This window comes from Zalophus californianus, chromosome 1, assembly GCF_009762305.2.
Source record: "Zalophus californianus isolate mZalCal1 chromosome 1, mZalCal1.pri.v2, whole genome shotgun sequence".
NCBI classification, from domain to species: Eukaryota; Metazoa; Chordata; class Mammalia; order Carnivora; family Otariidae; genus Zalophus; species Zalophus californianus.
The window spans coordinates 50,687,330-50,714,323 of record NC_045595.1 but is presented as its reverse complement, the minus strand read 5'-3'; the positions used below and the strand labels follow the sequence as shown (position 1 = coordinate 50,714,323).

General features: G+C 37.7%; 1 protein-coding gene across 1 annotated transcript in view; it reads left to right on the top strand.

The window, feature by feature from the left end:
* The window catches only part of RAD18 (RAD18 E3 ubiquitin protein ligase), a 109,681-nt gene that overhangs the window by 14,812 nt on the left and 67,875 nt on the right, over nt 1-26,994 (top strand). Inside the window, exons 3-6 of the mRNA XM_027584941.2 lie at nt 5,987-6,048; nt 7,463-7,533; nt 21,892-22,226; nt 24,888-24,987. Of these exons, the coding sequence (XP_027440742.1) occupies nt 5,987-6,048; nt 7,463-7,533; nt 21,892-22,226; nt 24,888-24,987 (568 nt within the window). The remainder of the gene's footprint in view (nt 1-5,986; nt 6,049-7,462; nt 7,534-21,891; nt 22,227-24,887; nt 24,988-26,994) is intronic.

Below are 26,994 nucleotides of genomic sequence, written 5' to 3'. Positions count from 1 at the left end.
CCAAAATCATGCTTTAAAGAGTACTTTTTTGGGGGAGAGCGAATGGACTTATTCCAATCTATAAAACAGCATTAAGTGAGAAATGTTCTCACTAATAGATTGATATGTTCAAGTGCCAGTTTTCTTTGCATTTGCCCAGTGTTTCTGACTTAATAATGGCAGATGCTCAAAATATTTACCCCTAGATGAAATCATTGGCTTGTAGACACTGTTAGATTACCATTATTTTAAAGATAGATCAGCAATCATTTCTCTTTTTGTTTTGTGAATTTTGATCTACAGAATTAATTGAAGCTTCTGTTGGAATAAAAGGCAATTAATTTCTTTATTTTTAAAGGGAAATATGAAATGTTCCATTTATTGACCTTTGCTAAACTAAGAGGCAATATAAGATTCCCTTAGGCAAATACTGTGTTTCTTTTCTTTTATATTCTTACAAGGCAGCACTGTGAACAAGATGGGAGAAGAATAATAACTACACATATGGGTGGGACATACAGTCGTGCAGAACTGCATATATGGGAATGCTGGAGTTCTGCTTGTCAGGAGGGATGGTATTCTCTTAGCAGCTAGCTAGTCATTTAACCCTAGAACTGGAGGCAGAGGCCAGCTTTCTCAGCTTTCCAGGACCTATTCCTTTCAAACCGGGAACTAGATTTTCTTCTTTTAACTGGACACTCGAGAACTATTTTTGAAATGGTTCATTTTCTCATACAAACCTTAAGATCACACACAAAAGTAATTGGTTTTACTTTTAGAAATTTGCTTTTTTCTGTTAGGATGCTAGGCTCTTTTGATATTTGAAAGCTAGCAGTTGGCTGTATCCTCTTTGAGATTAGAAATGCTTCTTTCCCCAAGGCTTGGGTGTTTCTGTGAAGCTACCCATTTTTTTTTAAAGATTTATTTATTAATTAGAGAGAGAGAGAGAGAGGGAGGGAGGATGAGAGTTGGAGAGGGGCAGAGGGAGAAGGAGAGACTCTCAGCTGACTCCCTGTAAGCGTGGAGCCCACAATCCTGAATGACCTGAGCCAAAATCAGGAGTCTGACACTTAACCAGCTGAGCCACCCAGGCGCCCCTGAAGCTACCCTTTACATCACTGTTTTATTCTACCCTCTTCCACCCAGTCCACAGAGCTTATAGTTGGATTTTGGGAGGAAAAATAGACTTCCCAGGTGATTTAAATAAAGCCACTGAGGAATATATAGTCCAGAGCTCTTCAACAGCTTTACTTTGATTGGAATATGATAGTTGCTCACTAGAGAATGCATTATGCTGGTCTGCAGCTCACCAGTACATATTTGGTAGTAAACTAGTAGACTGAAATTAAGCTAAGAGCTCTATCTACTTTGGGCCTGTGTCTTGTTCTCCATATGTGAAAATAAAACACATACAAGATTATGCAGAAGAGAAAGCAGTAGTCTCATTATGCATACTCTGGTACATGTGATCCTGTAATGAAATAATATTTACTTGTATTATATAAGTATATATAATAAATACATTTTATAAGCAAATTATATATGTTTTAAATAATTAATATGTTAAGAGCATGAGCTCTGGTACTTGCCTTTGCCACCTATTTCCTTTGTGATCTTGGTCAAATTGGGTGAGCCCTGTGCTGCATTTTACTTATCGTAAAATAGGACTAATATTAGTACCAGCCTCAGGGTTGTTTTTAGGATCAAAAGAGTTAATACATAAAACATACTTAAAACAGAGCACATAGTAAGTGCACAGTGTTATGTTAAACCACATGAAATTGCCAATATTCTTTTTTGATTTACCGAAAAATGACAATTTTATATAGTTAAATGTAATAGCAAAAACATACTAATTTTTATTTTATTTATTTATTTTTAAAAAGATTTTTATTTATTTATTTATTTATTTATTTGTCAGAGAGAGAGAGCACAAGCAGGGGGAGTAGCAGAGGGAGAGGGAGAAGCAGGCTTCTCACTGAGCAAGGAGCCCGATGTGGGACTCGATCGCAGGACCCTGGGATCATGACCTGAGCCGAAGGCAGATGCTTAGCGACTGAGCCACCCAGGTGTCCCAAAACATACTAATTTTTAAAAAATAATTGTTGTTCAATCAGAATCACATATTATGGATGCAATTTATTGGCCAAAATCCACTGAATCCATATGACTCGGGTAGGGCCTGGGAAACTAAATTAAAACCAACAATAATCTCTCTAAGTGATTGAGATATGTAGCCAGGTTTGGGAATTTTTGATTTATAGTATTGCCCAGGAGATTTTTTTATACTGTGAAGGGAATAACGTTGATAATCAAGAGAATGAATCTGGGGAGAAATTTTGCCTCACAATGAATCATACCTCATGTCTCATTTATATCTGATTTAGGTGATATTTTGGACTTTAAACTTTAGAGTCAGTGCTGGAATGAATTAAAGACTTCTGGGACTGGTGGTATGGGATGATTGTATTTTGCACAGGAGAAGGGCATGGATTTTCAGGGGGCAAGGAGCAGAATGCTGTGGACTGAATCGTATCCCTCCCAGAATTCATAAGCCCTAATCCCCAGTGTATAATATTTGGGAGTTAATTAAGTTTAGTTGTGGCCATGAAGGTGGGGCCCTGATGAAGGGATTAGTGCCCTTAAAAGAAGAGACATATATAGCTTGTTCTCTCCCCTGCCACATGAGGACACTGTGAGTAGGCAGCCACCTACAAGCCAGGAAGAGAGTCCTCACCACAAACCGACCATATTGGCATCTTGATATTGAACTTCTAGCCTCCAGAACTGTGAGAAAATAAATTTCTTTAAGGCACCAGTCTATGGTATTTTGTTATTTTGTTATGGCAGACCAAGCAGACTAAGACATCTAATTCCTCCCTTCAGTACTTTGTATCATTGATGTCATTCATTCCACTTATACATAAGCACACATAAAAATGCATGTGTGTGTGTGTGTGTGTGTGTGTGTGTGTGTGTGTAAAAGAAGAAACTGGAGAAACAGTTTGAAGAAACTGTTACCTGTTAGATCAATTAAGAATAGGAAAAATAAGAGTTTTTATTTTACCAGTGCTTTTCCTTTGTTTATATAGATCCAGGTTTCTTTCTTTCTTTTTTTTTTTTAAGATTTTATTTATTTGACAGAGAAAGAGACACAGCGAGAGAGGGAAGACAACCAGGGGGAGTGGGAGAGGGAGAATTAGGCTTCCCGCCGAGCAGGGAGCCCGACGTGGGGCTCGATCCCAGGACCCTGGGATCATGACCCCAGCCGAAAGCAGACACTTATTGACTGAGCTACCCAGGCACCCCGTAGAACCAGGTTTCTGACAAATTATTTTCCTTCTCTCTGAAGAACTTTTTAAAGCATTTCTTGTGATGCAGGTCTACTGGGAGCGAAGTCCCTCAATTTTTACTTGTCTGAGCAGGTCTGTTTCTCTTTCACTTTTAAAGGATTATTTCATAGGACATAAACTTTTAGGTTCGTGGTGGGTCTTTTCTCTCAATACTCCATTCTCTTCTTGATTGTATGGTTTCTGAGAAGTTGGATTTAATTCTTCTCTTTGCTTATCTATAGCTAAGGTGTCCCCCCCACCCAGGCTTCTTTCAAGATTATTTTCTTTATCTTTGATTTTTTGCAGCTCAAATATGAGGGTTTTGTGGGTTTGGGTTTTTTTTTTGTTTTTTTTTTTTTTTTTGGTATTTTTCCTGGTTGGTGTTCTGTTGGCTTCCTGCATCTCTGGTTTGCTTTCTGACTTCTCAGTCATTATTGCTTCAAATATTTCTTGTTTTTTTTTTTCCCTCTCTTTCCTCTCCTTTCGGTATTGCTATTACATGTATATCACACCTTGTATAATGTCCTGCTACAAAATGCCAAGTACTGTTTTTTTCCCCCCGTCTTCTTCTTTTCAGTTTTCAATATCTTCTTTTGAGATATTCTCAAGTGCAGTGATTTTTCCTTCAGCTGTGTCTAATCTATTGAGACCATCAAAGGTATTCTTCATTCTGTTACAGTGTTTTTCATCTCTAGCATTTCTTTTTGATTCTTTCTTAGAATTTCCATCTCTCTGCTTATGTTACCCATCTGTTCTTCCAGGGAAATGGAACTGTAATAAATAGACCTTTAGTAACATGGCCATGAGATGTCAGAAGTGCAGTGTTCTGTAGTTCTATGATTATGTCTGTCATTAAGTGAGCCTGTGCCCTGGACTGTGAACTTTGCAAGTGCTTCTCAGTTTGTTCCTCCCCTTAGCTGGGATAGGATGAGTAGAGGTAGCTGGAGTCCATTATTTCCCTTCCCCCAGGTCAGCTGGGCTCTGAGAATACCCCAGAGACTTGGGTCTGGTAAAGTAGTTTCTCTTGAGGGCAGGCCTTGTTAAGAAGAACAGAGTGCTCTGGTGTATTGCAAAATCATTACTTTCCCCCCGCCCCTGCAGAAGGAGCAGGGGATTTTTCAGATGGTCACTTTTGAGTACCTGGTAGAACCCTTGGAGCTGAAATTCATGTATGTGTGGGCCTGCCCTATATCTTGGACTCCCTGGAGTTTTTAACTCTCAGACTCTTCCCTGCTGAGTTTCCAACAATTTGCCAATTACAGTTCAGGTTTTCCTGCCCCAGCACTGGTTCTAGTAGAGGCTCTTTCTCTGGTTCTTGTGGAGGTTTCTGCTCTGCTAAGTTCTAATTTTCCATGTCCAGCCTGTCTGGCTCTCTAGTTTGGGAGCAACAGTTTGTTCTGTAACCTCACTTCTCTCATGGAGCGAAGAAGAGCTGATTTTTCAGTCTTTTTACTTGTTTACTTGTTAGAGTTGAATTTCAGTTTTTTTACTTGTTATTAGATGGAGATGGGGTGATGACTTTCAAACTCCTTACCTGCAAACCTGGAAACCAGAATTTCCCCTTTATTTGTCTTTGCTTCCACACAAAACTTAATTAACCCATTGCCTGTTTTATCTTCTCTTTTAACGTGTTCTTTCATTTTTCCTCCTGGGTGCTCTTGCTGAGGCTGCCACAACTTGTTTATTTCCTGGATAGCTATACCCGAAATCATACTGTCTCCTCCTCTTTAAACTGAATCCTTTTTGATGAGGCCCCTTCACTAAGCTGAATTTGGACTGATAGCAAATTAGCTACCATTAAGGGACCATTCTATTTAGTCACATTTTTTTTCCTTTGGGAGATTATTTTATACTGCTTTGGGTGTGAAGAATTTAATAATGCCGATTTCCTGCTTAAATCCTTAGGATTTATTACACTGAATGGTACTGAAATTACCTCACTACTTTGTTGGCTCGTTAAGGTCAAGAACCTCCTTCCCTTATATATTTTTCTTTTCTTAGTGCTTGCCAAAAAGGACTTGTTATATGTGGGATGATCAACATCATTTGTAGAGTTAGGATGTAGAAATCCCTGATTGATAACCTAGGTATATATTATTTCTTAACATGTGTATAAATCTTATTTCAAAATTTATGTTTTCGAATGTTAGGCATAGGGATATCTGACACGTTTATACAGTATCCATCCCAGGTCTTACATGTATGTTTCCTACATTTTATGGGGTTGTGATATCCTAGGGACTCATGATTATTATTATTTGGTACCTTTCTCTCTCCTGAAAATGTTGTTTCATCACTTTTGCAAGTATGCTTAGGTAGAGTGGAGGTGTTAGAATTTTGAGATTATAGTGATATGCCTTAGATCATGGAAATATTCTAGGGCTTAAGTCAGATTTTTTTTTAAAGATTTTATTTATTTATTTGCTAGAGAGAGACACAGCGAGAGAGGGAACACGAGCAGGGGGAGTGGGAGAGGGAGAAGCAGGCTTCCCACGAAGCAGGGAGCCCGATGTAGGGCTCGATCCCTGGACCCTGGGATCATGACCTGAGCTGAAGGCAGACGCTCAACGACTGAACCACCCAGGTGCCCTTAAGTCAGAGTTTGTTAGAAGTCAGATTCCTATATTATTAATATAGCTTAACTAATTTATTATGTTGCATTTGTTTTTTTGCAGACTGTTCTCTCTGTATAAGAAAATTTCTGTCCTATAAAACACAATGTCCAACTTGTTGTGTGGTAAGTTTTTCTTTCTGGCTTTTTTCTTGTAAACTTAATTGATTGATGCAAATATTTCTGTATCACATATACACAAAAGCGCAAGGGAAGATATATTCAATAATTCAATAATTATTGAATTAAGCTACATAAAAGACATTTTCAGAAAGGACCTCTAAAACACATATATGGAGAACTGGGCTTTATGCAATTTTTCATAAAGATTTCTGATAACCTAAGTATATTTTAGGAAGTAGAAACTAATTCTAAGATCAGGATGTGGCATCCTTTAAATCTTATCTATGTTTTTATGGCTTAATTAAGTATTTGTGTGGAAGGCAAAGGTTCATGGCCATTGGGCCAAGCCCAGCCTAACTGGTCCCTTACTTCTTCTTTTTTTTTTAAAGATTTTATTTATTTGTTTGTTTGTTTATTTTAGAAAAAGAGGGGGGGGGGCTGGGGGGAAGGGGCAGAGGGAGAAGGAAGAAACTCAAACAGACTCCACACTGAGCATGGAGCCTGACACAGGACTTGATTTCACAACCTTGAGGTCATGACCTGAGCTGAAATCAAAAGTCAGGCGCTTAACTGACTGAGCCACCCAGGTGCCCCATAACGGTCCCTTACTTCTTTCCCAAACCAGACCTTCATGGAAAACAGTAGGAAATTTGATGTTAGAGTTTCTGAAGCATTTCAAGTAGGCAAAAAGGTAGGTAAAAAGGGCAAGTAAACATAAATAGGAATAAAGGAAAAAGAAGAGGCAGTGAGGTCTAATAGAAAGGATACTAGGACTTATTAAAGGGTTTGGGTTCTAGTTTGGTGCCTCTGGTAGGTACATGGTGTTAGGATATCATGGAACTTCTCTGAACTATTTCCCTACATTAGAAATGATGCAGTTTGGCTTCCAAGTTTAATCTCTTTACAAAACTTGCTGTCTTGCCATTGCCAAGATGGTATCATCAAGGAGATGAACTGAATACCATTCATGCCAAATAACTATGAAATCTGTCATTTTTCTGTTGCATTCCTGAACACCAACCTTGTTTTTAAACTTTCTTGTAACACCTAATGCCTCTCCCTATGTGGTCACCTAAAAGAGCACCTCTGTTCTGCTTTTTCAGGAGAAATTTTTGAGATGGCAGTTTGAATAAGGATCCTTGCTCATATTAGGTTCTATCTTAGTTGGTACAAAGCATATATGATTTTATCAGAGGCTGTGGAGAGCTTCTATCAGACTTCCAGTCAGCAGATGCTGATTCACTGTTTTAAAATTCCATATTAGTATGAGATAAATGAACTTTATTTTGAGGCTTTCCTGTAAGACTTAGTGGGATGGGGAGTCTCGGGAGGATGGGTCACACATTTTCAAAACAAGATTATGACAAGTTATTTTATTATTTCTGACCTTTTTCCATCTGTTGTTTTTCCTTTCTAGACAGTCACAGAGCCGGACCTAAAAAATAACCGCATATTAGATGAACTGGTAAAAAGCTTGAATTTTGCACGGTATGATTTAATTTTGTGACTAATCCCTAATCGCTCTGGCCTTTTATATGAGTCCCCTCTTTACTCTGTGAACTTTTGGGGATTAGAGAATGCAGGGTTGCATATTTTGGGTAAAAGAAAGGAAGCGACAACAATCATTAATCACTCATGGCCAATCTAATGGTAATAATATTTTCTTCCTTTACTTAACAGAAAGTCTCATCATGAAAAACAAAGTTAAAAGGCAGATTTGAGCACTTACTTTTGGGTACTAAAAAGATGCTCCAGCTTCATCTTTTATTTTTCCTGTCCTACCCCTTAGAATCATCCATTTTTCCAAGGAGCCCTGGTTCCTTTTATTGGAGAATGGTATTTAAAATCAGGATCTGGAGCTAGGTATGATCATTGTTACTGAGATGTCATTGCTTCCAAGCTCTCAGTGGACAGAGCTGGGTAACATATGTGTGTACTAACCCAAGTGTACACGCTTACCTGCAGTCGTATCTGTGGCTGTTATATATTAACCCATTAATCCTTAATCTGATTTACTCAGCATGTGTAAAGTGGTGTGCCATGTGAAATAGGTAATTGCTGGTACTTTATACAGCTCAGAAATGTAGCTTTACTTCTTAGCATGATGGTGAAAGAGTTTGGTCTCCCAAAGAGATATAAAAAGGCATTCTCTTGAATTATTTTTAGTTTTAATCATGCAAATCAACCAGGAATTTTTATTATGAATATACTGTGTATAGTTAATAGGTGCCCATCTCCCTTAAGTATATGACTTCTTAGCAGTTGGGACAGTTTTGGAGGTATATTACATTGGTTCTGAAAATGTAAAGAGGTTTCTTCCAATAGAATCACACATTTATTTCATTGGGTTGTGTCCTGAAAATGATCAGATTTAGTCCTCTGAACTGGCCTAATATAACATTCTGGAAATTGGCCTGGTTAGTCATTTCCTTAAACAGAGTCCTAAAAAGGTGCTATTTCCTAGAGAGGGCGCCTGGGTGGCTCAGTTGGTTAAGCGATTGCCTTTGGCTTGGGTCATGATCCCGGGGTCCTGGGATCAAGTCCCGCATTGGACTCCCTGCTCGGTGGGGAGCCTGCTTTTCCCTCTGCCTGCCACTCCCCCTGCTTGTGCTCTCTCTCTCTGACAAATGAATAAATAAAATCTTAAAAAAAAAAAAAAAGAAAGAAACTCTGAGAGTCTCTGATTCTTATAATTACAGTTGTTGCTTTTCTTATTTTAAAGTCTTTCACCAGTTAGATTTTGAAGTCTATGAGAAAGGATGTCTTTAGAAAGAAAATAAAAAATATTTTCTTAAATTTAAATTCAATTTAATTAACATATACTGTACTGTTAGTTTCAGAAGTAGAATTCAGTGATTCATCAGTTGCATATAAGACTCAGTGCTCATTACATCAGGTGCCCTCCTTAATGCCCATCACTCAATTACCCCATCCTCCTACCCACCTCCCCTCCAGCAACCCTCAGTTTGTTCCTTAAGAGTCTCTTATGATTTGTCTCCCTCTCTGTTTTCCTTATTTTATTTTTCCTTCCCTTCCCCTATGTTCATCTGTTCTGTTTCTTAAGTTCCACATATGAGTGAAATCATACGGTGTTTGTCTTTCTCTGACTGACTTATTTTGCTTAGCATAATACCCTCTAGTTCTATCCATGTCATTGCAAATGGCAAGATTTCATTCTTTTTGATGGCTGAGTAATATTCCTGTGTGTGTGTGTGTGTGTGTGTGTGTGTGTGTGTGTGTATCACATCTTCTTTATCCATTCAAATGTCAGTGGACATCTGGGCTCTTCCCATAGTTTGGCTGTGGTGGACATTGCTGTTCTAAACATTGGGGTTCCTGTGCCCCTTCAAATCACTATGTTTGTATCCTTTGGATAAATACCTAGTAGTGCAATTGCTGGGTTGTAGGGTAGTTCTATTTTTAACTTCTTGAGGAACCTCCATACTGTCATCCCCTGTAGCTGCACCAGTTTGCATTCTCACCAACAGTGTAAGAGGGTTCTCCTTTCTCTGCATCCTCACCAAAATCTCGTTTCCTGAGCTGTTAATTTTAGCCATTCTGACCAGTGTGAAGTGGTGTCTCATTGTGATTTGATTTGTATTTCCCTGATGCCGAGTGATGTTGAGCACTTTTTCATGTGTCTGTTACCAATTTTTGTGTCTAGAAAGGAATTTATTAGCTGTTTGATTTTCCTTGAGATAGTAAAATAGAATCTCAAGGCTTATTTTTTTCTTAGCTGGTACTGAAAGTATAATGACTTCCCTGCTAGGATAAAGGGAGTGTCACAAAGCAAGCACGTGTTTGTTGAAGAGAAGTGATCAGTATCTTTGGGTTCATAGGCCTTTTGATAACTTAAATGGAGGCCTTGGAATGATTGAACTCGCCCCTTTCCCGCCTCCTTCCAAAAGGAATAGGTTGTTTAATTGTTCATTATAGTGGGTGTGGCAGGGAGAGAATTCTTTGTGGATTTGGGATGGATTTTATCATTTCTTTCTCCTTCTGCCTTGGAATTACCTTATGGTGGACATTTGTCATATCTAAAGTGCAGTGGTACTTCATTTGCAAAATTAGTAGGGATGAAATTCAAGCTAATCAATTTCAGTGCTTGTTTGACATCTGGTTTAAGATTGATGAGGAAAGAAGTTTAATCTTACGACTAAAATGTAAGACATTTGTGTTGTTCATCAATTTTGTTTCTTCTCTGTCATTGCCATTTTAATACATGATGATTTTGAAAATCTTAGTATTCCAAACTGAAATAAGAGTATTGGAAATAATTCCAATAAAATAAATAAATAAATAAATAAATAAATAAATAAATAATAAAATAAAATGTTTAAATTCTTAAACTTGGAGTAAGTACCTGGAGAAAAATTCATACCTTGATGGGGATAAACTAAAGCAGTAAATGATGCACTACACTCTCAGTTTATAAAAATGATATTGATGTAGACTGGCTACTACACAAAAATACAGAAGCAGTATTTTCTTACTTAGATCAAGAATGATATTCCACTTAGACAAAAATATTCCAAACAATTTTGTTCAACACCACAGTTTCTGAAAAACATTATTTTATTTTAAAGATTTTATATATTTGTTTGTCAGAGAGAGAGGGCGTGCACAAGCAGGGGACTCAATCCCAGGACCCTGGGATCATGACCTGAGCGCAAGGCAGATGCTTAACCAACTGAGCCACCCAGGTGTCCCAGAATTTAAACATTTTAGATGATAATTGTAATAGATAATTCCCTTAGCATCTTATAAAAGTATATAGAATATACCTTTTCTTATGGTATAGTTTAAAGCATACTGGCTTTGGATTCAGGCACAACTGGGTTCTAGTTCTGGCCCTTCTAGTTGTGATCAAAATATTAAACCTCTCTGGCCTCTTCTCCATCTGAAAAGTGGGAATAATATTATTGATACTTTCGGGGATTGTTGTAAGGATTAGAAATGAAGGGTTATACTAAAAGATACCTAGAACAAAGGAACCTAAGGAAAGATTGCTGTTATTATTATCATATATATTTTATCTGCGTTTATATTGTCTTCCCCTATATTATAGATTGATGCCCTAAGGTGTTAATAAGAATTTGTGCTTTGGTGGGCCTCTGCCTCTTTAACCAAATGGTCCTAGACTGCTGTTTGCGTGTTTTGGATCAGAACTGCATTTGTAGGGACTTTTACTAGTTAATGAAATCCATGGACTTGATTGCATGGATTTCATGACTGCCCATGTCTACCCAAAGACCTATTTTAATTCTTGATTCTTGGCTGCATTCTGAAGAGGTAAGGTTATTGTATAGTTAACAAACGGGCAAGATTTTCCTGTACTTCATGGAGTCACAGTTATTCTGAAGGTCTGTAATTCACCCCCAAAATCTGAGCATCTATGATGAATGCTATTAGGCATTATAATACCAACTCTCTTTAAGTTAAATTTATAGGAGTGATGGAAATGAAAGGAGAAGTTACCAATTTAGTTTAAGTATCCATTTTGGAATTAATATTTTCACACAGGTCATATTTAAGGTGTGTGAATTGCAGTAGTTTCATGGTTTTAAATACCACGTGTCCATTCATGGCTTCCAAATTTATATCTTCAGCTAGGTCTCACCCCAAAACTTCACACTCATATATCCAACTGCTTACCTCACATTTCTGCTTGGACCTCTTCAAAGCAACTCTTGATTCTCTATGCTGCCCGCCATCCTACACTCCAAATGTACTGCTCCCACAGTCTTTCTCATCTCGTTAAGTGGCAGCTCCGTCCTTTCATTTGCCCAGACCAAAAACCTCAAAGTCATCCCTGACCCTTCCCTTTCACACTTAATCTGTCATTCCGTCAATAAATCCTGTTGGCTTTATCATTAACAGACTTCCCGAAACTGAAGCTTTTTTTCATCACCCTGCCCAAGCCAGCGTCAGCTTGGACTTCTGTGATCACTTTCTGGTGGTCTTATTTCTGCTTTTGCCCTCTGATAGTCCTACTGAGGCCAGCAACCAAAGTGATCCTTTAAAAAGGGGTCCTTTAAAAAGTCAGATCCTATTTAATATTGGCCAGAGGTGGTATCCCATCTCATTTGGAGCAAAAGCCTGAGTCCTCTCCCCTCAGTGGCAGTCCTCTCTCCCTTTCTGACTTCCTCTCCCACTTCTCTGCCCTTCCTTTATTCTGCTCCAGGCACGTGTTTGACTGTTTCTCAAACATGTCAATCATACTCTGACCCTAGAGACTTTATAATTAATGTTATTTCTTGGTGAAACAGTGTTTTCCCAGATAGTCACATGGCTTAGTCCTTCAGTTTCTTCTGGCCCTGTTTTTCATAAGTCATGTTCTCTCTCAGTGAGGCCTTCTGTGACCATCCTGTAAAGAGTATCAAGCTCATCCCCTCCTCATGCATGGCTTCACTGACTTCATTTTTTTTCCCATAGCACTTTCATATATGTCGTGAGTATCTCCTATCTCTTCCCTTACTATAGTATAAGTTTTGTGAGGACAGACAATTTTGTTCTTTGTTATATTTCCACTGCTGAAAGTACCCCGAAAGTAGTGGGCGCATGAAGAAGTTAATGAGTTTCAGTTTTGGCGAGGGGCATAATTTTATCATTGCAATAGTGTAACTGCCACCTTTTTTTTTTTTTAAGATTTTATTTATTTATTTGACAGAGAGCACAAGCAAGGGCAGCTGCAGGCAGAGGGAGAGGGAGAAGCAGCCTTCTCGCTTAGGGAGTAGTTCCATGTGGGGCTTGATCCCGGGACCCTGGGATCATGACTTGAGCCAAAGGCAGTTAGAGTCAAAGCCACTGAGCCACCCAGGTGCCCCTCTCTGCCACTTTTTTAAAATTTTTTATCAGCGTATACAATTATACCTTGTTTTATTGTACTTTGCTTTACTGTACTTTGCAGACATTTCATTTTTTGACAAATTGAAAGTTTTTGGCCACCCTGCCTTAAGCCACGTCTTTTGGTATCATTTTTCCAACAGCATTTGCTCACTTTATGTCTCTGTATCAAATTTTGGCAATTCTTAAAATATTTCAGAATTTTTCATTATTTGTTATGATGATCTGTGGTCAATGATATTTGATGTTACTATTGTAATTGTTTTGGGGCTCCACAAACTATAGCCCATATATGACCACAAACTTAATTGACAAATGTTGTATGTGTTCTGACCCTTCTAGTCACTGGCCATTTCCCTCCCTCTCCTTGGATCTCCATATTCCCTGAGACACAACAGTATTTAAATTAAGCCTTGCAAGGCCTTTAAGTGTTCAAGTGAGAGGAAAAGTCACATGTCTCCCTCTAAATCAAAAACAAGAAATGATTCAGCTTAATAAGGAAAGCATGTTGAAAACTGAGATGGGCTGAAAGCTAGGCCTCTTGTGCCAAACAGCCAAGTTTTTGAAGGAAATTAAAAGTGCTACTCCAGTGAACACGGGGATAATAAGAAAGCAAACAAACTCACTGCTGATACAGAGAAAGTTTTTGTGGTCTGGATAGATCAAACCAGCTACAACATTCCCTTAGCCAGAGCCTAATGGGGAGCAAGGCCCTAACTCTCTTCAGTCCTGTGAAGGCTTAGAGAGGTGAGCAAGCTGTAGAAGAGAAGTGTGAAGCTAGCAGAGGTGGTTCATGAGGGTGAAGGAAAGAAGCCATCTCCAAAACATAAAAGTACAAGGTGAAGTAGCAAGTGCTGAGACAGAAGCTGCAGCAAGTCATCCAGGAGATCTCATGGAGATCATTAATGAAGGTGCCTGCACTAAACAGATTTTCAATGTAGACAAAACAGCCTTCTAGTGGAAGAAGAGGCCATCTAGGACTTTCATAGCTAAAGAGAAGTCAGTGCCTGGCTTCAAAGCTTCAAAGGATTGGCTGACTCTCTTGTTAGCGGCTAATGTAGCTGGTGACTTGAAGTTGAAGCCAGTGCTCATTTAGCATGCAGATAACCCCAGGGCCCTGAAGAATTACACTAAATCTCTTCTGCCTGTGCTCTATAAATGGAACAACAGAGCCTGGATGACAATATATCTGTTTACAACATGGTTATGCTCATTGACAATGTACCTGGTCACCCAAGAGCTCCAGTGGAGATGTATGAGATTAATATGTTGTTTTTGTGCCTGCTAACACAGCATCCATTCTGCAGCCCATGGATCAAGGAGTGGTTTCAACTTTCAAGTCTTATTATTTAAGAAATATGTTTTATAAAGTTATAGCTGCTATAGATAGTGATTCCTCTGATGGATCTGGGTAAAGTCATTTGAAAACCTTCTGGAAAGGATTCACCATTGTAGATGCCATTAGTTTGGAAGAAGTTGATTCTAACCCTCATGGATGACTTTGAGGGGTTCAAATTTCAGTGGAGGGAAGTAACTGCAGATGTGGTGGAAATAGCAGGAGACATTTGGATTGTTTCTGATTTTTGTTATTCCAGAGACTGCTGCTTTGAACATTCTTGTATATATCTTTTGGCATATATCTACAAGTGTAATTGCTAGATCAGAAAGTAGGCATTCATTTATTTGTTCTTTTTTTTTTTTTAAAGATTTTATTTATTCATTTGAGACAGAGAGATACAGAGAGAGAGAGAGAGAGCATGAGCAGGGGGAGAGGCAGAGGGAGAAGTAGGCTCCCTGCTGAGCCAGGAGCCTGACGTGGGGCTCGATCCCAGGATCCCGGGATCATGACCTGAGCCGAAGGCAGATGCTTAACCATCTGAGCCACCCAAGCGCCCCTACTTGTTACATCTTTAAAGCTAGTTATATAACCTTAAAGTTATATCTTTAAATATCTTTTAAATTATTAAAATCAGTACACTACTACCAGCAAAGTATAAGAGTTCCATTTGCTCCATATTCTCACCAACACTTAGTCTTTCCAATCATTGTAATTTTAGCTTTCCTGGTTGTATGTCAGTGAGATTTTTGAAATTATTATTGTCTTTATTTTTATTATTTCTTGATTCTTTTAACTGTGGTAAAATTTACATATACAAAATATATACAGTAAGTTTGAATTTGGTCATTGGATTTTGGTTAATGCATACATCTGTGTAATTACCATTACCGTCAGGGTACAGAACATTTCCATCACCATAGCTGCCTTATTCTGCTTCTAGTCACTCCCTTCCCCCCCTCATAGACAGTCGTCACTCAGGCTTCTTTAATCACAGGTTGTTCTTATGGTGCATTTAAATGGAGTCATACAGTATACATTCTTTTGCTTCATATACTCTTTCTGTTTTTGTCTGTTGCTTATATCAGTAAGCATTTTTTGCTGAGTAGTATCTGTTGTATGAATATAAAAAATTTGCTTATCTATTCATCTATTGATGAATTTGGATTGTTTCCAGTTTGTGGCTAGTGTGGTAAAGGTTGCTGTGAATATTTGTGTACAGTCTTTGTGCAGGCATCTGTTTTCATTTCTTTTGGGTACATGTTTATGAATGGAATTGCTGGCTTATATGCTAGGTATATATTGAACTTCATAAGAAATTGCCAGTTTTCCAGTTGGGTTGGACCACCTCCACCAGCAGTGTATGAGAATTTCAGTTGCTCTACATCCTGGTTAGTATTTGGTAACATTAATCCTTTTAGTTGTAAGCATTTTATTGGGTGTGAAATGGTAACTCATTTGGTTTTAATTTGCACTTTCTGATGACTAGTGTACCTTTTCATGTACTTATTGACTCATATCTTTGGTGACGTATCTGTTCAATTTCTACCTCAATTTTTAGAAATGGTTTGTTTTTTTCTTACTGATTTGTAGTTCTTTATGTATTTTGGTCATATATATGTATTTTTTTTCTTTCTGTCTCTGGCTTGCCTTTTCATTTTCTAAAGGTATCTTTTGATGAACAGTTTAATTTTGACAAAGTCTGTTTCATTTCTGTGTCTCTTTTTTATGATTACTACTTTTTAAAAAAATCTTTGGTCATAAAGATTTTTCCTAAGTTTTTTTCCTAGAATTGTTACAATTTTAGTTTTACACTTAGGCCTGTGAACCTATTCAAGTTAATTTTTATGTATGATGGAGGTTAAAAGTCAGGCTTCATTTTTTTCTCGACAGATACTCGGTTGCTTCAGCACCATTTACTAAGAAGACTCACTAAATTGCAGTGGCCCCTTTGTAAATCAAGTGACTCTGTGTGTTGGACTAATTCTGGACACATTCTCTTTGTGTCTCTTTCAGCTAATACTACAGTGTCTTTAATACAGTAGCTGTGCCGTTAAGTTCTTAACATCTGTAGTACGAGTACTCTACTTTGGTTTCCTTTAAGACTACTTTCATTCTCGGGCCTTTGATTTCCATGTAAATGTTAGAATGAATGTATCATTTCCACCCCCCAAAAAGTTGCCTTTATTTTGATTGGCATTGTATTGAATCTATAAATAAATGTGGAGAAAATGGGCATGTTGACACTTTTGAGTTTTCTACTCCATGTACATAGGGTATGTCTTTACTTAGGCCTTTTTAAAATTGCCCTCAGCAAATTTGATAGTTTTCAAGATAAAAATTTTACACATTTTTGTTAAATTTATTCTTAGGTATTTAATGTTTTTGATGGTATTTCAAGTGGTATTTATTTTAAAAATTTCATTTTCTGTTTGCTAATATATAGGCATTAATTTTTGTTAATTGATACTATGTCCAGGGTCTTGTAAAAATTCACTTATTCTAGTTGCTTGTAGAGTCTTCAGATTTTTTATGAACATAATCATGTCACCTGCAAATAAAAAGTTTTCTTTTTTTCCCATTGTGTGTGTGTGTGTGTGTGTGTATTTTTTTTTCCCCTTACCACAAAAGCTAGAGCCTCCAGTACAATTTGAAGAGAAATAGTGGTGGTAGACATATCCTTGTCTTGTTTTCAATCTTAGGGGGAGATGTCCGAAGTTCTACTAGTGACTATAATATTAGCACAGTTTTTTTTGAAGTCTTCAGCAGACATTTCTTTTCTTTTTTTTTTTTAAAGATTTTATTTTATTTATTTGACAGAGAGAGACACAGCGAGAGAGGGAACACAAGCAGGGGGAGTGGGAGAGGGAGAAGCAGGCTTCCCGCAGAGCAGGGAGCCCGATATGGGACTCGATCCCAGGACCCTGAGATCATGACCCGAGCCAAAGGCAGACACTTAACAACTGAGCCACCCAGGTGTCCCTAGCACAGTTATTTTGAAGGTATCTTTTATCAGATTAAGAAAGTTTCCTTTTGGGGGGCCTGAGTGGCTCAGTCAGTTAAGCATCTGACTCTTGATCTCTTCTCAGGTCTTGATCTCAAGGTTGTGAGTTCAAGCGCTGTGTTGGGCTCCATGATGGGCATGGAGCCTACTTAAAAAAAAAAAAAAAAAGTTTCCTTCTATTCCTGGTTTTCTAAAGTGTTTTTATTATGAATGGGTATTGAATTTTTTCAAATGCTTTTTCTGCATTTATTTTAATGATTGTATAGTTTTTCTCCTTTATTTTGCTAATGTGGTGAATTACATTGATTTTTCAAATAGCAAACCAACCTTGTGTTCCTGGAATAAATCCCACTTGGCTATGATGCCTTATATTTTTTATTTGTCTCCAGATTTTGTTAATATTTCATTTATGATTTTTATGTCTATATTTGAGGTATTATTGGACTATAATTTTATTTTCCTACAATGTGATTGTCAGATTTTGTTATCAAGGTTATGCTGGCTTTAATATGAGTTGGGAAGTATTCTTTTTTTATTTTCTGGATGATTTTGTGTAACACTGTTATTATTTCTTCCATAAATATTTGGTAGAATTTACCAGCAAAACCATCTGGGCCTGGAGTTCTCTTTGTAGGAAGGATTTTTTTTTTTTTTTTTTTGTAGGAAGGTTTTTAATTGCAGCTCAGTTTCTTTAATAGATAATACTGCTCTTCAGATTTTCTGTTTCTTCCTTTGGCAGTTTTGATGAATAGTCTTTTTCAAGAAGTTTGTCCATTTCAAATCAAAATCAAAATTTTGATTTTATTGATATAAAATGTTCGTAATATCCTCTTATTATCTTTTAATTTCTGTTGGATTTGTAATGATGTCTCCTTATAATTCTTTGTTTTTGTAGTTTGTATTTTGACTTGTTTTTTTTCCTTGTTCAGTCTTGGTAGGGGTTTACTAATTTCACTAATTTTTTTTTCGAAGAACCAACTTTTGGCTTTGCTCATTTCCTCTTATATGCTTATTTTCTATTTCATTAATATCTGTTATTATTTCCTTCCTTCTTTTGTTGTAATTTGCTGTTCATTACCTAATGTTTTAAGTTGGAAGCTTAGAGTGTTGATTTTCAGTTTTTCTATTAAGCTGCAAATCGTTTTCTAGACTGTTTTAGCAAACCTCCAAGTAGTCATTCAACTCAGAATATTTTCTAATTTGCATTGTTTTTGATCTAAAGGGTTATTTGGAAGTATGGTGCTTAACACACTAAAGTGCATCTCTTAAAGTTTGGAGATTGTGTAGTTATTTTTTTGCTATTGAGTGTCATGTGAATTCACAGTGGTCAGAGTAGATACACTGAATTATTTCATTCCTTGTAAATTTGTTGAGATTTACTTTATGGCCCAGAATGTGGTCTATGCTGTTAAAAGTGCCATGTATACTTGAAAAGAATGTGTAGTCTGCATTTGTCAGATGTAATATTTTTTGTTAATTACATCAATTTGATTAATTGGGTTGGTTCAGATATTCTGTATTCTTACTGATTTTTATCTGTTTTGTTAGTTAGAAAGGTGTGTTTGGATTTATACACACTATTATTTAAACCAAACAGTATTGTGAATGGGCTGTTTCTCCTTTTAGTTCTGTCAGGTTTTGCTTTATACATTTTGAAGCTATGCTATTAAGTGAATATAATTTACGATTTTTATGGCTTTTTTTAAAAATTTTATTTATTTATCTGACAGATAGAGAGACAGTGAGAGAGGGAACACAAGCAGGGGGAGTGGGAGAGAGAGAGGCAGGCTTCCTGCTGAGCAGGGAGCCCGATGCAGGGCTTGATCCCAGCACCCTGGGATCATGACCTGAGCTGAAGTCAGACTCTTTAACGACTGAGCCACCCAGGCGCCCCTTATGGCTTTGAATTAAATTGACCATTTTGTCAAAATGAGATGTCCCTCTTTATGTCTTATAATACTTTTTGCCTTAATGTTGTCTGTTGTTAATGTTGCCATATCATGTTCCTTTTCATTAGTATTTTCATGGTACATCTCTTCCCATCTTTTTATTTTTAACCCTCCTGGGTCTTTATATTTAAAGTGTTTTCTTTCAAACAGTATATAATTGTATCTTTTGTATCTTACTTTTTAATACAGTCTGACCATCTTTGTCTTTCGAAGTATGTATCCATTACATTTAATGTGATTACAGTTTGCCATGTTGCTTTTTGTTTTCTTTCTCCATTTGTTCCTTTAAAAAAAAATTATTTCTTTATTCCTGCCCATTCTTTTCAATATTAAGAGTATTTTTATTATTTTATTTCCTTTGTTAGTTTTTACATTTTACCACTTAGTGTCACTCTTTTAAGTCCTTACTGAAAAAATGACGAAATACATCCTAATGATAGTGTACCATAAATTAGTACTTTTATTATGTCCTGAACAATGAAAGAACTTTACAGTATTTTTATATTATTTAATCTCCCTTTTTTTTGCAATGTTTTTGTATGTATTTTACTTCCATGTATGTTATAAATCTCAACAAGACATTGTTAGTGTTGAAAACAGTCAGTAGTTTTGTTTTTACCCATGTATTTACTGTTTCTGGAGCTATTGATTCTTGCTGACATTTTTGTGCTTCCTTCTAGAATTGTTTCCCTTAAGCTGAAGAACAGTTCTTGTAGTATTTCTTGTCTGCCAGTGAGGAATTCTCTTAGCTTTTCTTAGTTTGAGAATGTATTTTGCTCTCACTTTAGAATACTATTTTCTTTTTTTTTTTTTAAGATTTTTATTTATTCATGAGACACAGAAAGAGAGGCAGAGGCAGAGGGAGAAGCAGGCTCCCTGTAGAGCAGGGAGCCTGATGTGGGACTCAATCCCAGGACCCTGAGATCATGACCTGAGCCGAAGGCAGACGCTTAACCAACTGAGCCACCCAGGCGCCCTGGAACACTATTTTCAAGGGAAATAGAACTCTTGGTAGTTTTGCTTTTTAAAGTTGTCCTGATGTCATTCTATTATCTTCTTGCTTTCATTGTTTTTGTTGAGTAGTCAGTAATGTTTTTATTGTTTCTTAGAGCAGTGGTGCTCAGCTGGGAGTGATTTTACCTTCCCTTTACCCCTACCCCAGGGGACATTTGGTAATGTTTGGATATGTTTTGGTTGTCTCAACCCAGGGTGGGGTGTATGTTACTGACATTCCTACAGTGCACAATTCACAGCAAAAAAGTCTTTGATTCAAAGTGTCAGTAGTGCCGAGGTTGAGAAACCATGCCTTAGAGGTCGCATGTCTTATTTTTTTTCTGGTTGTGTACAAGATTTTCTCTCTGTTATTTTTTAGCAGTTTGGTTAGTATATGCCTAGGTTTTACTTTCTTTGTTTATCCTTTTTGGGATGGATTTTAATTCCCCCTAACAGTACACTATCTTTTTATTCATTTGTGTTTTTTTTTCATCTTTTTTTCTTTAATATTCATTGTAGTTATCTTGAAATCCTTCTAATGCCATTGTTTGGATCATCTCTGGATCTACTTCCATTGACTATTTGATCTTTTGATTAGTGGCTAATTTCTTCTTTGCATGTCTAGTCATTTTAAAATGTGTTTTGATGAAATGTTATGGAGGCTGTGAATTATCTTCCTTTGAAAGATGTTGGATTCTGTTCTGATGGGTGGCTAAATTATCAACTTTTCACTTTTTTTTTTAAAGTAGGCTTCATGCCTGGTGTGGAGCCCAATGCGAGGCTTTAACTCACTATGCTGAGATCAAGATCTGAGCTGAAATCGAGAGTCAGACGGTTAACTGACTGAGCCATCCAGGTGTCCCACCAGCTCTTCACTTTTATTCTGTTAGGGCCTTATTTAGTGTTTTGTTGGGTTTGGTCTCTTAATGTTTTATATTTTCAGAGTATGGTCCTTTTTCCTAAGGTGTGGCCTTTGTGGGATTTCAACTGAATGTCTGGGAATTTTTCCAAGATCTTTCCAATTTGGTTGGGCTCAAACTCCAACAACTTTTCAACTTTTCTCAGCTTCTCAGCATGTGCTTCCTACGAGGTTCTCTTGTTCTCTCTCTCTCTCTCTCTCAGGCTTTTGAAGCCCTGGAGATGATCAGGAATGAATGAGAATTTCTTTGCAGATTTTTGGGGTTCTCTTTCTTTGGGGGTAATCCTAGCCATCTTTACCCAGAACTCTGATCTCTCTTCCCTCTGGTCTCTATTTGGACTTCATTTCAATACCTAATTCCGAGAAGATGCTTCCAGGGGAAGTTCTTGGGGGAATGTTGGATCACCTCATGTTTCTCTTTTCTTTCAGTGACTGGAGCCTTGTATTGACTATAGTCCATGCTATAAACATTTGTTTTGTATGTTTTGTTCGATTTTAAAGTTACGTATGGTTGGAGAGTAAGTCTCATACCAGGTATTCTTCATGGCCAGATTCTGAAGTATCTCCATTTTCCTTTATAAAAGATTAACTGCTTTTTAAGTCAGATTTATTGCTTTGAAGAAATACTGGTTTGGCTGTCATGGAGTAAGTTCTGTATTTCACAGAAGCAAGTGTTAATTGGGTAAACAGCTTGTGTCAGTTAATTGGGTAAACAGCTTGTGTCAATTAACTTAATAAGTAAAGCTTATTGTATATAAGTTGACGTCTTCATTATCCATTGTGTTTTTTGTGCTTCAAGGAATCATCTTTTGCAGTTTGCCTTAGAGTCACCACCCGTATCTCCTGCTTCTTCCTCTTCAAAGAACCTTGCTTCCAAAGTACACACTCCTGTAGCCTTCAGACATTCTTTAAAGCAAGGAAGCAGGTTAATGGAGAATTTCTTGATCAGAGAAACTGGTGGTTCCTCATCAGAGTTGTTGATAAAAGAGAATGAGAGTAAATGCACCCCTCAGAAAGAGGTGAGCACTTCTTCAAAGACCAAAGAGACATCTATAGAAAAGGCAACTCCGTGTTCCTTAGATGCTCATGTTCCTGAGACACCCTCTACATCAACTTTGAAACAGGTTACCAAAGGTAGGAAATTATTTTCATATATGTATTTTCTTACTTAATGGAAATCTTTTCATCCCATATGACCTGAGAATAAATAAGCATCTTGGGGGGGATGGAATGGGAAAGGACAAACCAGATTTCACATTATAACAGTCTCAGAAATTGATGTAGGCAATGCTGCAAGATATTTTTATACTCTTTCTCTCTCACAGAATAGGAATTCAGGCTGATTGCTGGAAAAATGGAACAATTTTAATTAGCTCATATTTTAACTATGGCAGTAGCTTTTTATTTTTCAGCTTTTAATTTCCCTCCTCATCTTTCATATCAGTTCCAGTTTCATCTTAACGAGCTCCTTTTATCTTCTTATACCCCTTTTTGAACACTTCCAAGCTGTTCTGACTGGCATTTATAGCCATAGACAATTTGACCCCTCCTCTAGATGTCTGACCCCCGTCTCAAAAATCCTTCTGCGCTAGCCAAACTGATCTTCCCATTATTCCTTGAATACACCCAGAGATTGGAAAAACTACAAGCTGCAGGCCAAGTTTGGCTTGACACTTATTTTTATAAGTAAAGGTTCACTGGAAAATAGCCACACCCATTTGTTGACATATAGTTTATGAATGCTTTCATGCTCCATGGCAGTGATTAGTAGTTGTAACACAGACCATCTAGCCTGCAGAGCCTAAAATCTCTACTAACTGGCCTTTAACTAAAAAGGTTTGCTGGGGTGCCTGGGTGGTTCAGTCGGTTAAGTGTCCAAGTCTTGATTTTGGCTCAGGTCGTGATATCAGGGTTGTGAGATTGAGTCCTGCGTTGGGCTCTGTACTCAGCAGGGAGCCTGCTTGAGATCCCCACCCAACCATGCTCACTCACCTGCACGCTCTTGCTCTCTTAAAAAAAAAAAAAAAAGTTTTGCTGACCCCTGTTTTATCTTTCTAAACTCTATCCAGATCCTAACCATTCTTTGGTTATGTTAGACAATATTGACATCTCACATCACGAAAGTGTTATGGCACTTGTTTTCTGGACTATTTTATGTATAGTTTGCTTTTTTGATGACTCGATCAGCTTGTTTAACCTATTGTTTCCATGTTTCCTCTTACCCGTGAAGTTCAGAGCACCTTTTAGGCAGAAGCTATGTCTTAGACATCTTTGCTACGCCCACATCATACATAGTGCAGGGCAATTAGTGGTTATTCATTTTAGTTTTTTTTAAAGATTTTATTTATTTATCTGAGGGAGAGGGAGAGAGAGAGCATGCACAAGAGGGTATGAACGGTTGGGAGGGGCAGAGGGAGAGGGAGAAGCAGACTCCCTGCTGAGCCGGAGCCTGATGACACAGGCTCGATTCCAGGACCCTGAGATCATGACCTGAGCCGAAGGCAGATGCTCAACCAACTGAGCCACACAGGCACCCTGCAATTAGTGGTTATTACACTTAGATTGAAGTTAGCGTATTAATATTCAAGGGTTTCAGTTTTGTAAGGAGGGGCTCGGGGTCCTGGGATTGAGCCCTGCATCAGGCTCCTTGCTCAGCAAGGGAATCTGCTTCTCCCTCTGCCCCTGCTCATGTGCTCGCTCTCTTGCTATCTCTCCCCCTCTCTCAAAAAAAATAAATAAAATCTTTTAAAAAAATTTATTTTGATAGAGACACAGCGAGAGCAGGAACACAAGCAGAGGGAGTGGGAGAGGGAGAAGCAGGCTTCCTGCTGAGCAGGGAGCCTGATGCGGGGCTCGATCCCAGGACCCTGGGATCATGACCTGAGCTGAAGGCAGATGCTCAACGACTGAGCCACCCAGGCGCCCCAAAAAAATAATATTTTTAAGGATATGTGGATCTTGCATTTCCTGCCCTATCTTTTGTCAGTCTGTCTATCAATTGACAGTTCTTGTTGTAGTGTTTTTAGCTTGATAGTTAATTTTTCCCCCTAATACACCAGTTTTTTTCAAATGAAATCTTACCATGAACTGTAACACATAAAGTAGATAAAATTGGCCTTGCTCCATTGAAGTAGAGATGGAGGGCCTGACCTCCTGCTTCATCCCAGCCTTTATCATGGTGGCCTCTGGGCCCCAAGATTCTTCCACAGTTCTCTGCAACTTCGTCAAACAGTTTGAGAATGATTGTGTTTCCTGATGGCAACACTACTTTTGTAATTACAAATGAGAGCTAACTTAATTGAATTTGTAACTATTGCTGATTTGAACAGTAGTTGGCCCAAACCAACAAATGCTTCAGTTTAGCTTTGCATACTATACTCTCTCATCCCCAGCCAGGTGTATCTTATTCATGTTGTTATGATTGCTACAATGCTACATATGAATGACTCCTAGACGGGAAAACTTAAGATTAGTTCTATAGGCTGGTCACACCTCCGTAGAAAAGACTTAACCAAAGCATTTTCTAATAAATGAATCTCCAGACTTTTTTGCAATCTCTTCCTGTAGGCCGCAGATTCTAATTATGTGACTTACCACAATTTAGCCATTACTCAGTGAACAGTCTCTCCCAATCCTGTTGCCCTGAGGTGTCATTCTTTTTCTCTTCTGCTTTTCTAAGTGCATGTTAATGTTGGGATTTTTTTTTTTTATATTAATTGCTAAACGATGACAAGTTATACATTATTTTTGCCCTTTCTGTAAATAATAAAGTCTCTCTCTTTTTAAAAAATACAGTGGATTGTCCTGTTTGCGGGGTTAATATTCCAGAAAATCACATTAATAAGCACTTAGACAGCTGTTTAACACGTGAGGAGAAGAAGGAAAGCCTCAGAAGGTAAGAAAGTTAAAGCATAACCATTGAGCTACTTTAACAAGGTACTTCTTGTACTTTATAAACTGTTTGCCACCTCTTCCATTCTGTCTCCTTCATCCTGAGGGTTATTTCCCATAAACCATGAGAATCTGGTGACCTGCATTTCTCCTTAGAAATGTTTCTTCCTGGGGTGCCTGGCTGGCTCAGTCAGTAGAGCATGTGACTCTCAATCTCAGGGTCCTGAGTTCAGGCCCCACATTGGGCATGGAGCCCACTTAAAAAAAAAAGAAAAAGAAAAAAAAAAAAAGAAATGTTTCTTCCTGAGGAATGAGTTTCAAGTGTGGAGGCTGAGCATGTTCTCCTTGAATAGTAAGAAGTCAACACTGATACTCTTGCTTGGACTGTTCTTTTTCTAGATGCATCTGTCATATTTCTTCTAATACATTTAGTTCTGTCAGTTTATCCAAAGACATACTCATCCATACATAATTAAGTTCAAGTTCCAATAGTGGTTCCAAACCCTGCTCCTTGGAATACTGTAGTCCTGCCATTTGCTCTGTCTTGCAGTTTAGAAGCACTGCATATCATATCTCTCTTAGGAAGAGATTTACTATACCAGTTAGTGTATTGAAGGATCTGAGAAGTCCTACATCAAAGGTAATTGTTGGATTTTATTTAATCCAGTAATTACTACATTATTTGACCCCAAAATCTTTTTTGCCCCCCAAGATTTCATTTATTTATTAGAGAGAGCATGAGCAGGGAGAGGGGCAGAGGGAGCAGACTCCCTGCTGAGCAGGGAGCCTGCTGCGGGGCTCCATCCCAGGACCCTGAGATCATGACCTGAGCCAAAGGTAGACGCTTAACCAACTGAGGCACTCAGGCACCCCTTGACCCCAAAACCTTTTTGTCGTCATAATTTACATCTTACAAAACTAATTTGTAAAGATACGCTTAGGAGAACATTGAGCTGTATTACTCTTAAGTTACATCCTGGTCCTGGGGTCTGTCTGGTCACATAAAAGACTGTGACATTTAGAACATTTTATCTACAACACCCTGACAGGCCATTTCCTTGATACGGGTGATAACCCTTAACCCATTCTATGTAGAATCATATCAGAGTTGATTCAAAGAATATTTTTCCTTTTGATGTCTTCAGATTCTGAGGACCCTTAAATGCATTACTCACTTTCACTAAATCATGGAAGAAGGATCAGTGTTATCTTCATGTTTTGGGAATCATCTATCAGGCTTCATATTTTAAAATTCTGGATAGAAATTGTTGATTTCTGCTGGTGCTTTTCATCGTAAATGCCAGTGAACAGTACAGTTTCCCGTTCGAATTTCATAGTCATCAGTTTAATTGTCTATACTTGATAAAATAAATGTTTTTTTTTATTTATACAGGCTTAATGAACTATCCCTCACAGTGTGCTTGTATAAACTCCTACAGAATGTTTCGGCTCTTGCTACCCACTGTGATTTTATTTAGCTGTAATCTTACCTGTCTTGTAAAGCCCACTGGGTAGTTTTCAGAAAAATGTAATCTCTTGAGGGTTTGTATGTCCTTCTATAGTTAAATAGTTATCGCTGGCTTTTAGACGTTATTGATAAAGGATAAAAAAATAATTTAGTCAGGGACTGGTACTGTTGGTTAATAGAAAAATGTTTGGTTGTTTTCAGTCTACATATATTCAACTGGACTATCTCTCAGTATAGTCTCTGGGCCATTTACATCAGATTTACCCTATGGAAGCTTGTTAACATAGATTTTAGGTCTCCACTTCAGAATGTAATCAGAACTGGGAGGTGGTATGGAGACGTGACCAAGAATCTGCAATTTAATAAACTCTCTTGGTCATTCCAAGATTCACTACAGTTTGGGTAGCATGGCCTTGAAGGCAAACTAGTTATATACAAGTCCTTTGTAAAATCATGGGTTTTTTTTTGGATAAACAGTTTACTTTCAAGTGCTTATTAATTTTTACTGGAAACTTTGGTATTTTAATTTTGAAATATTAGAAT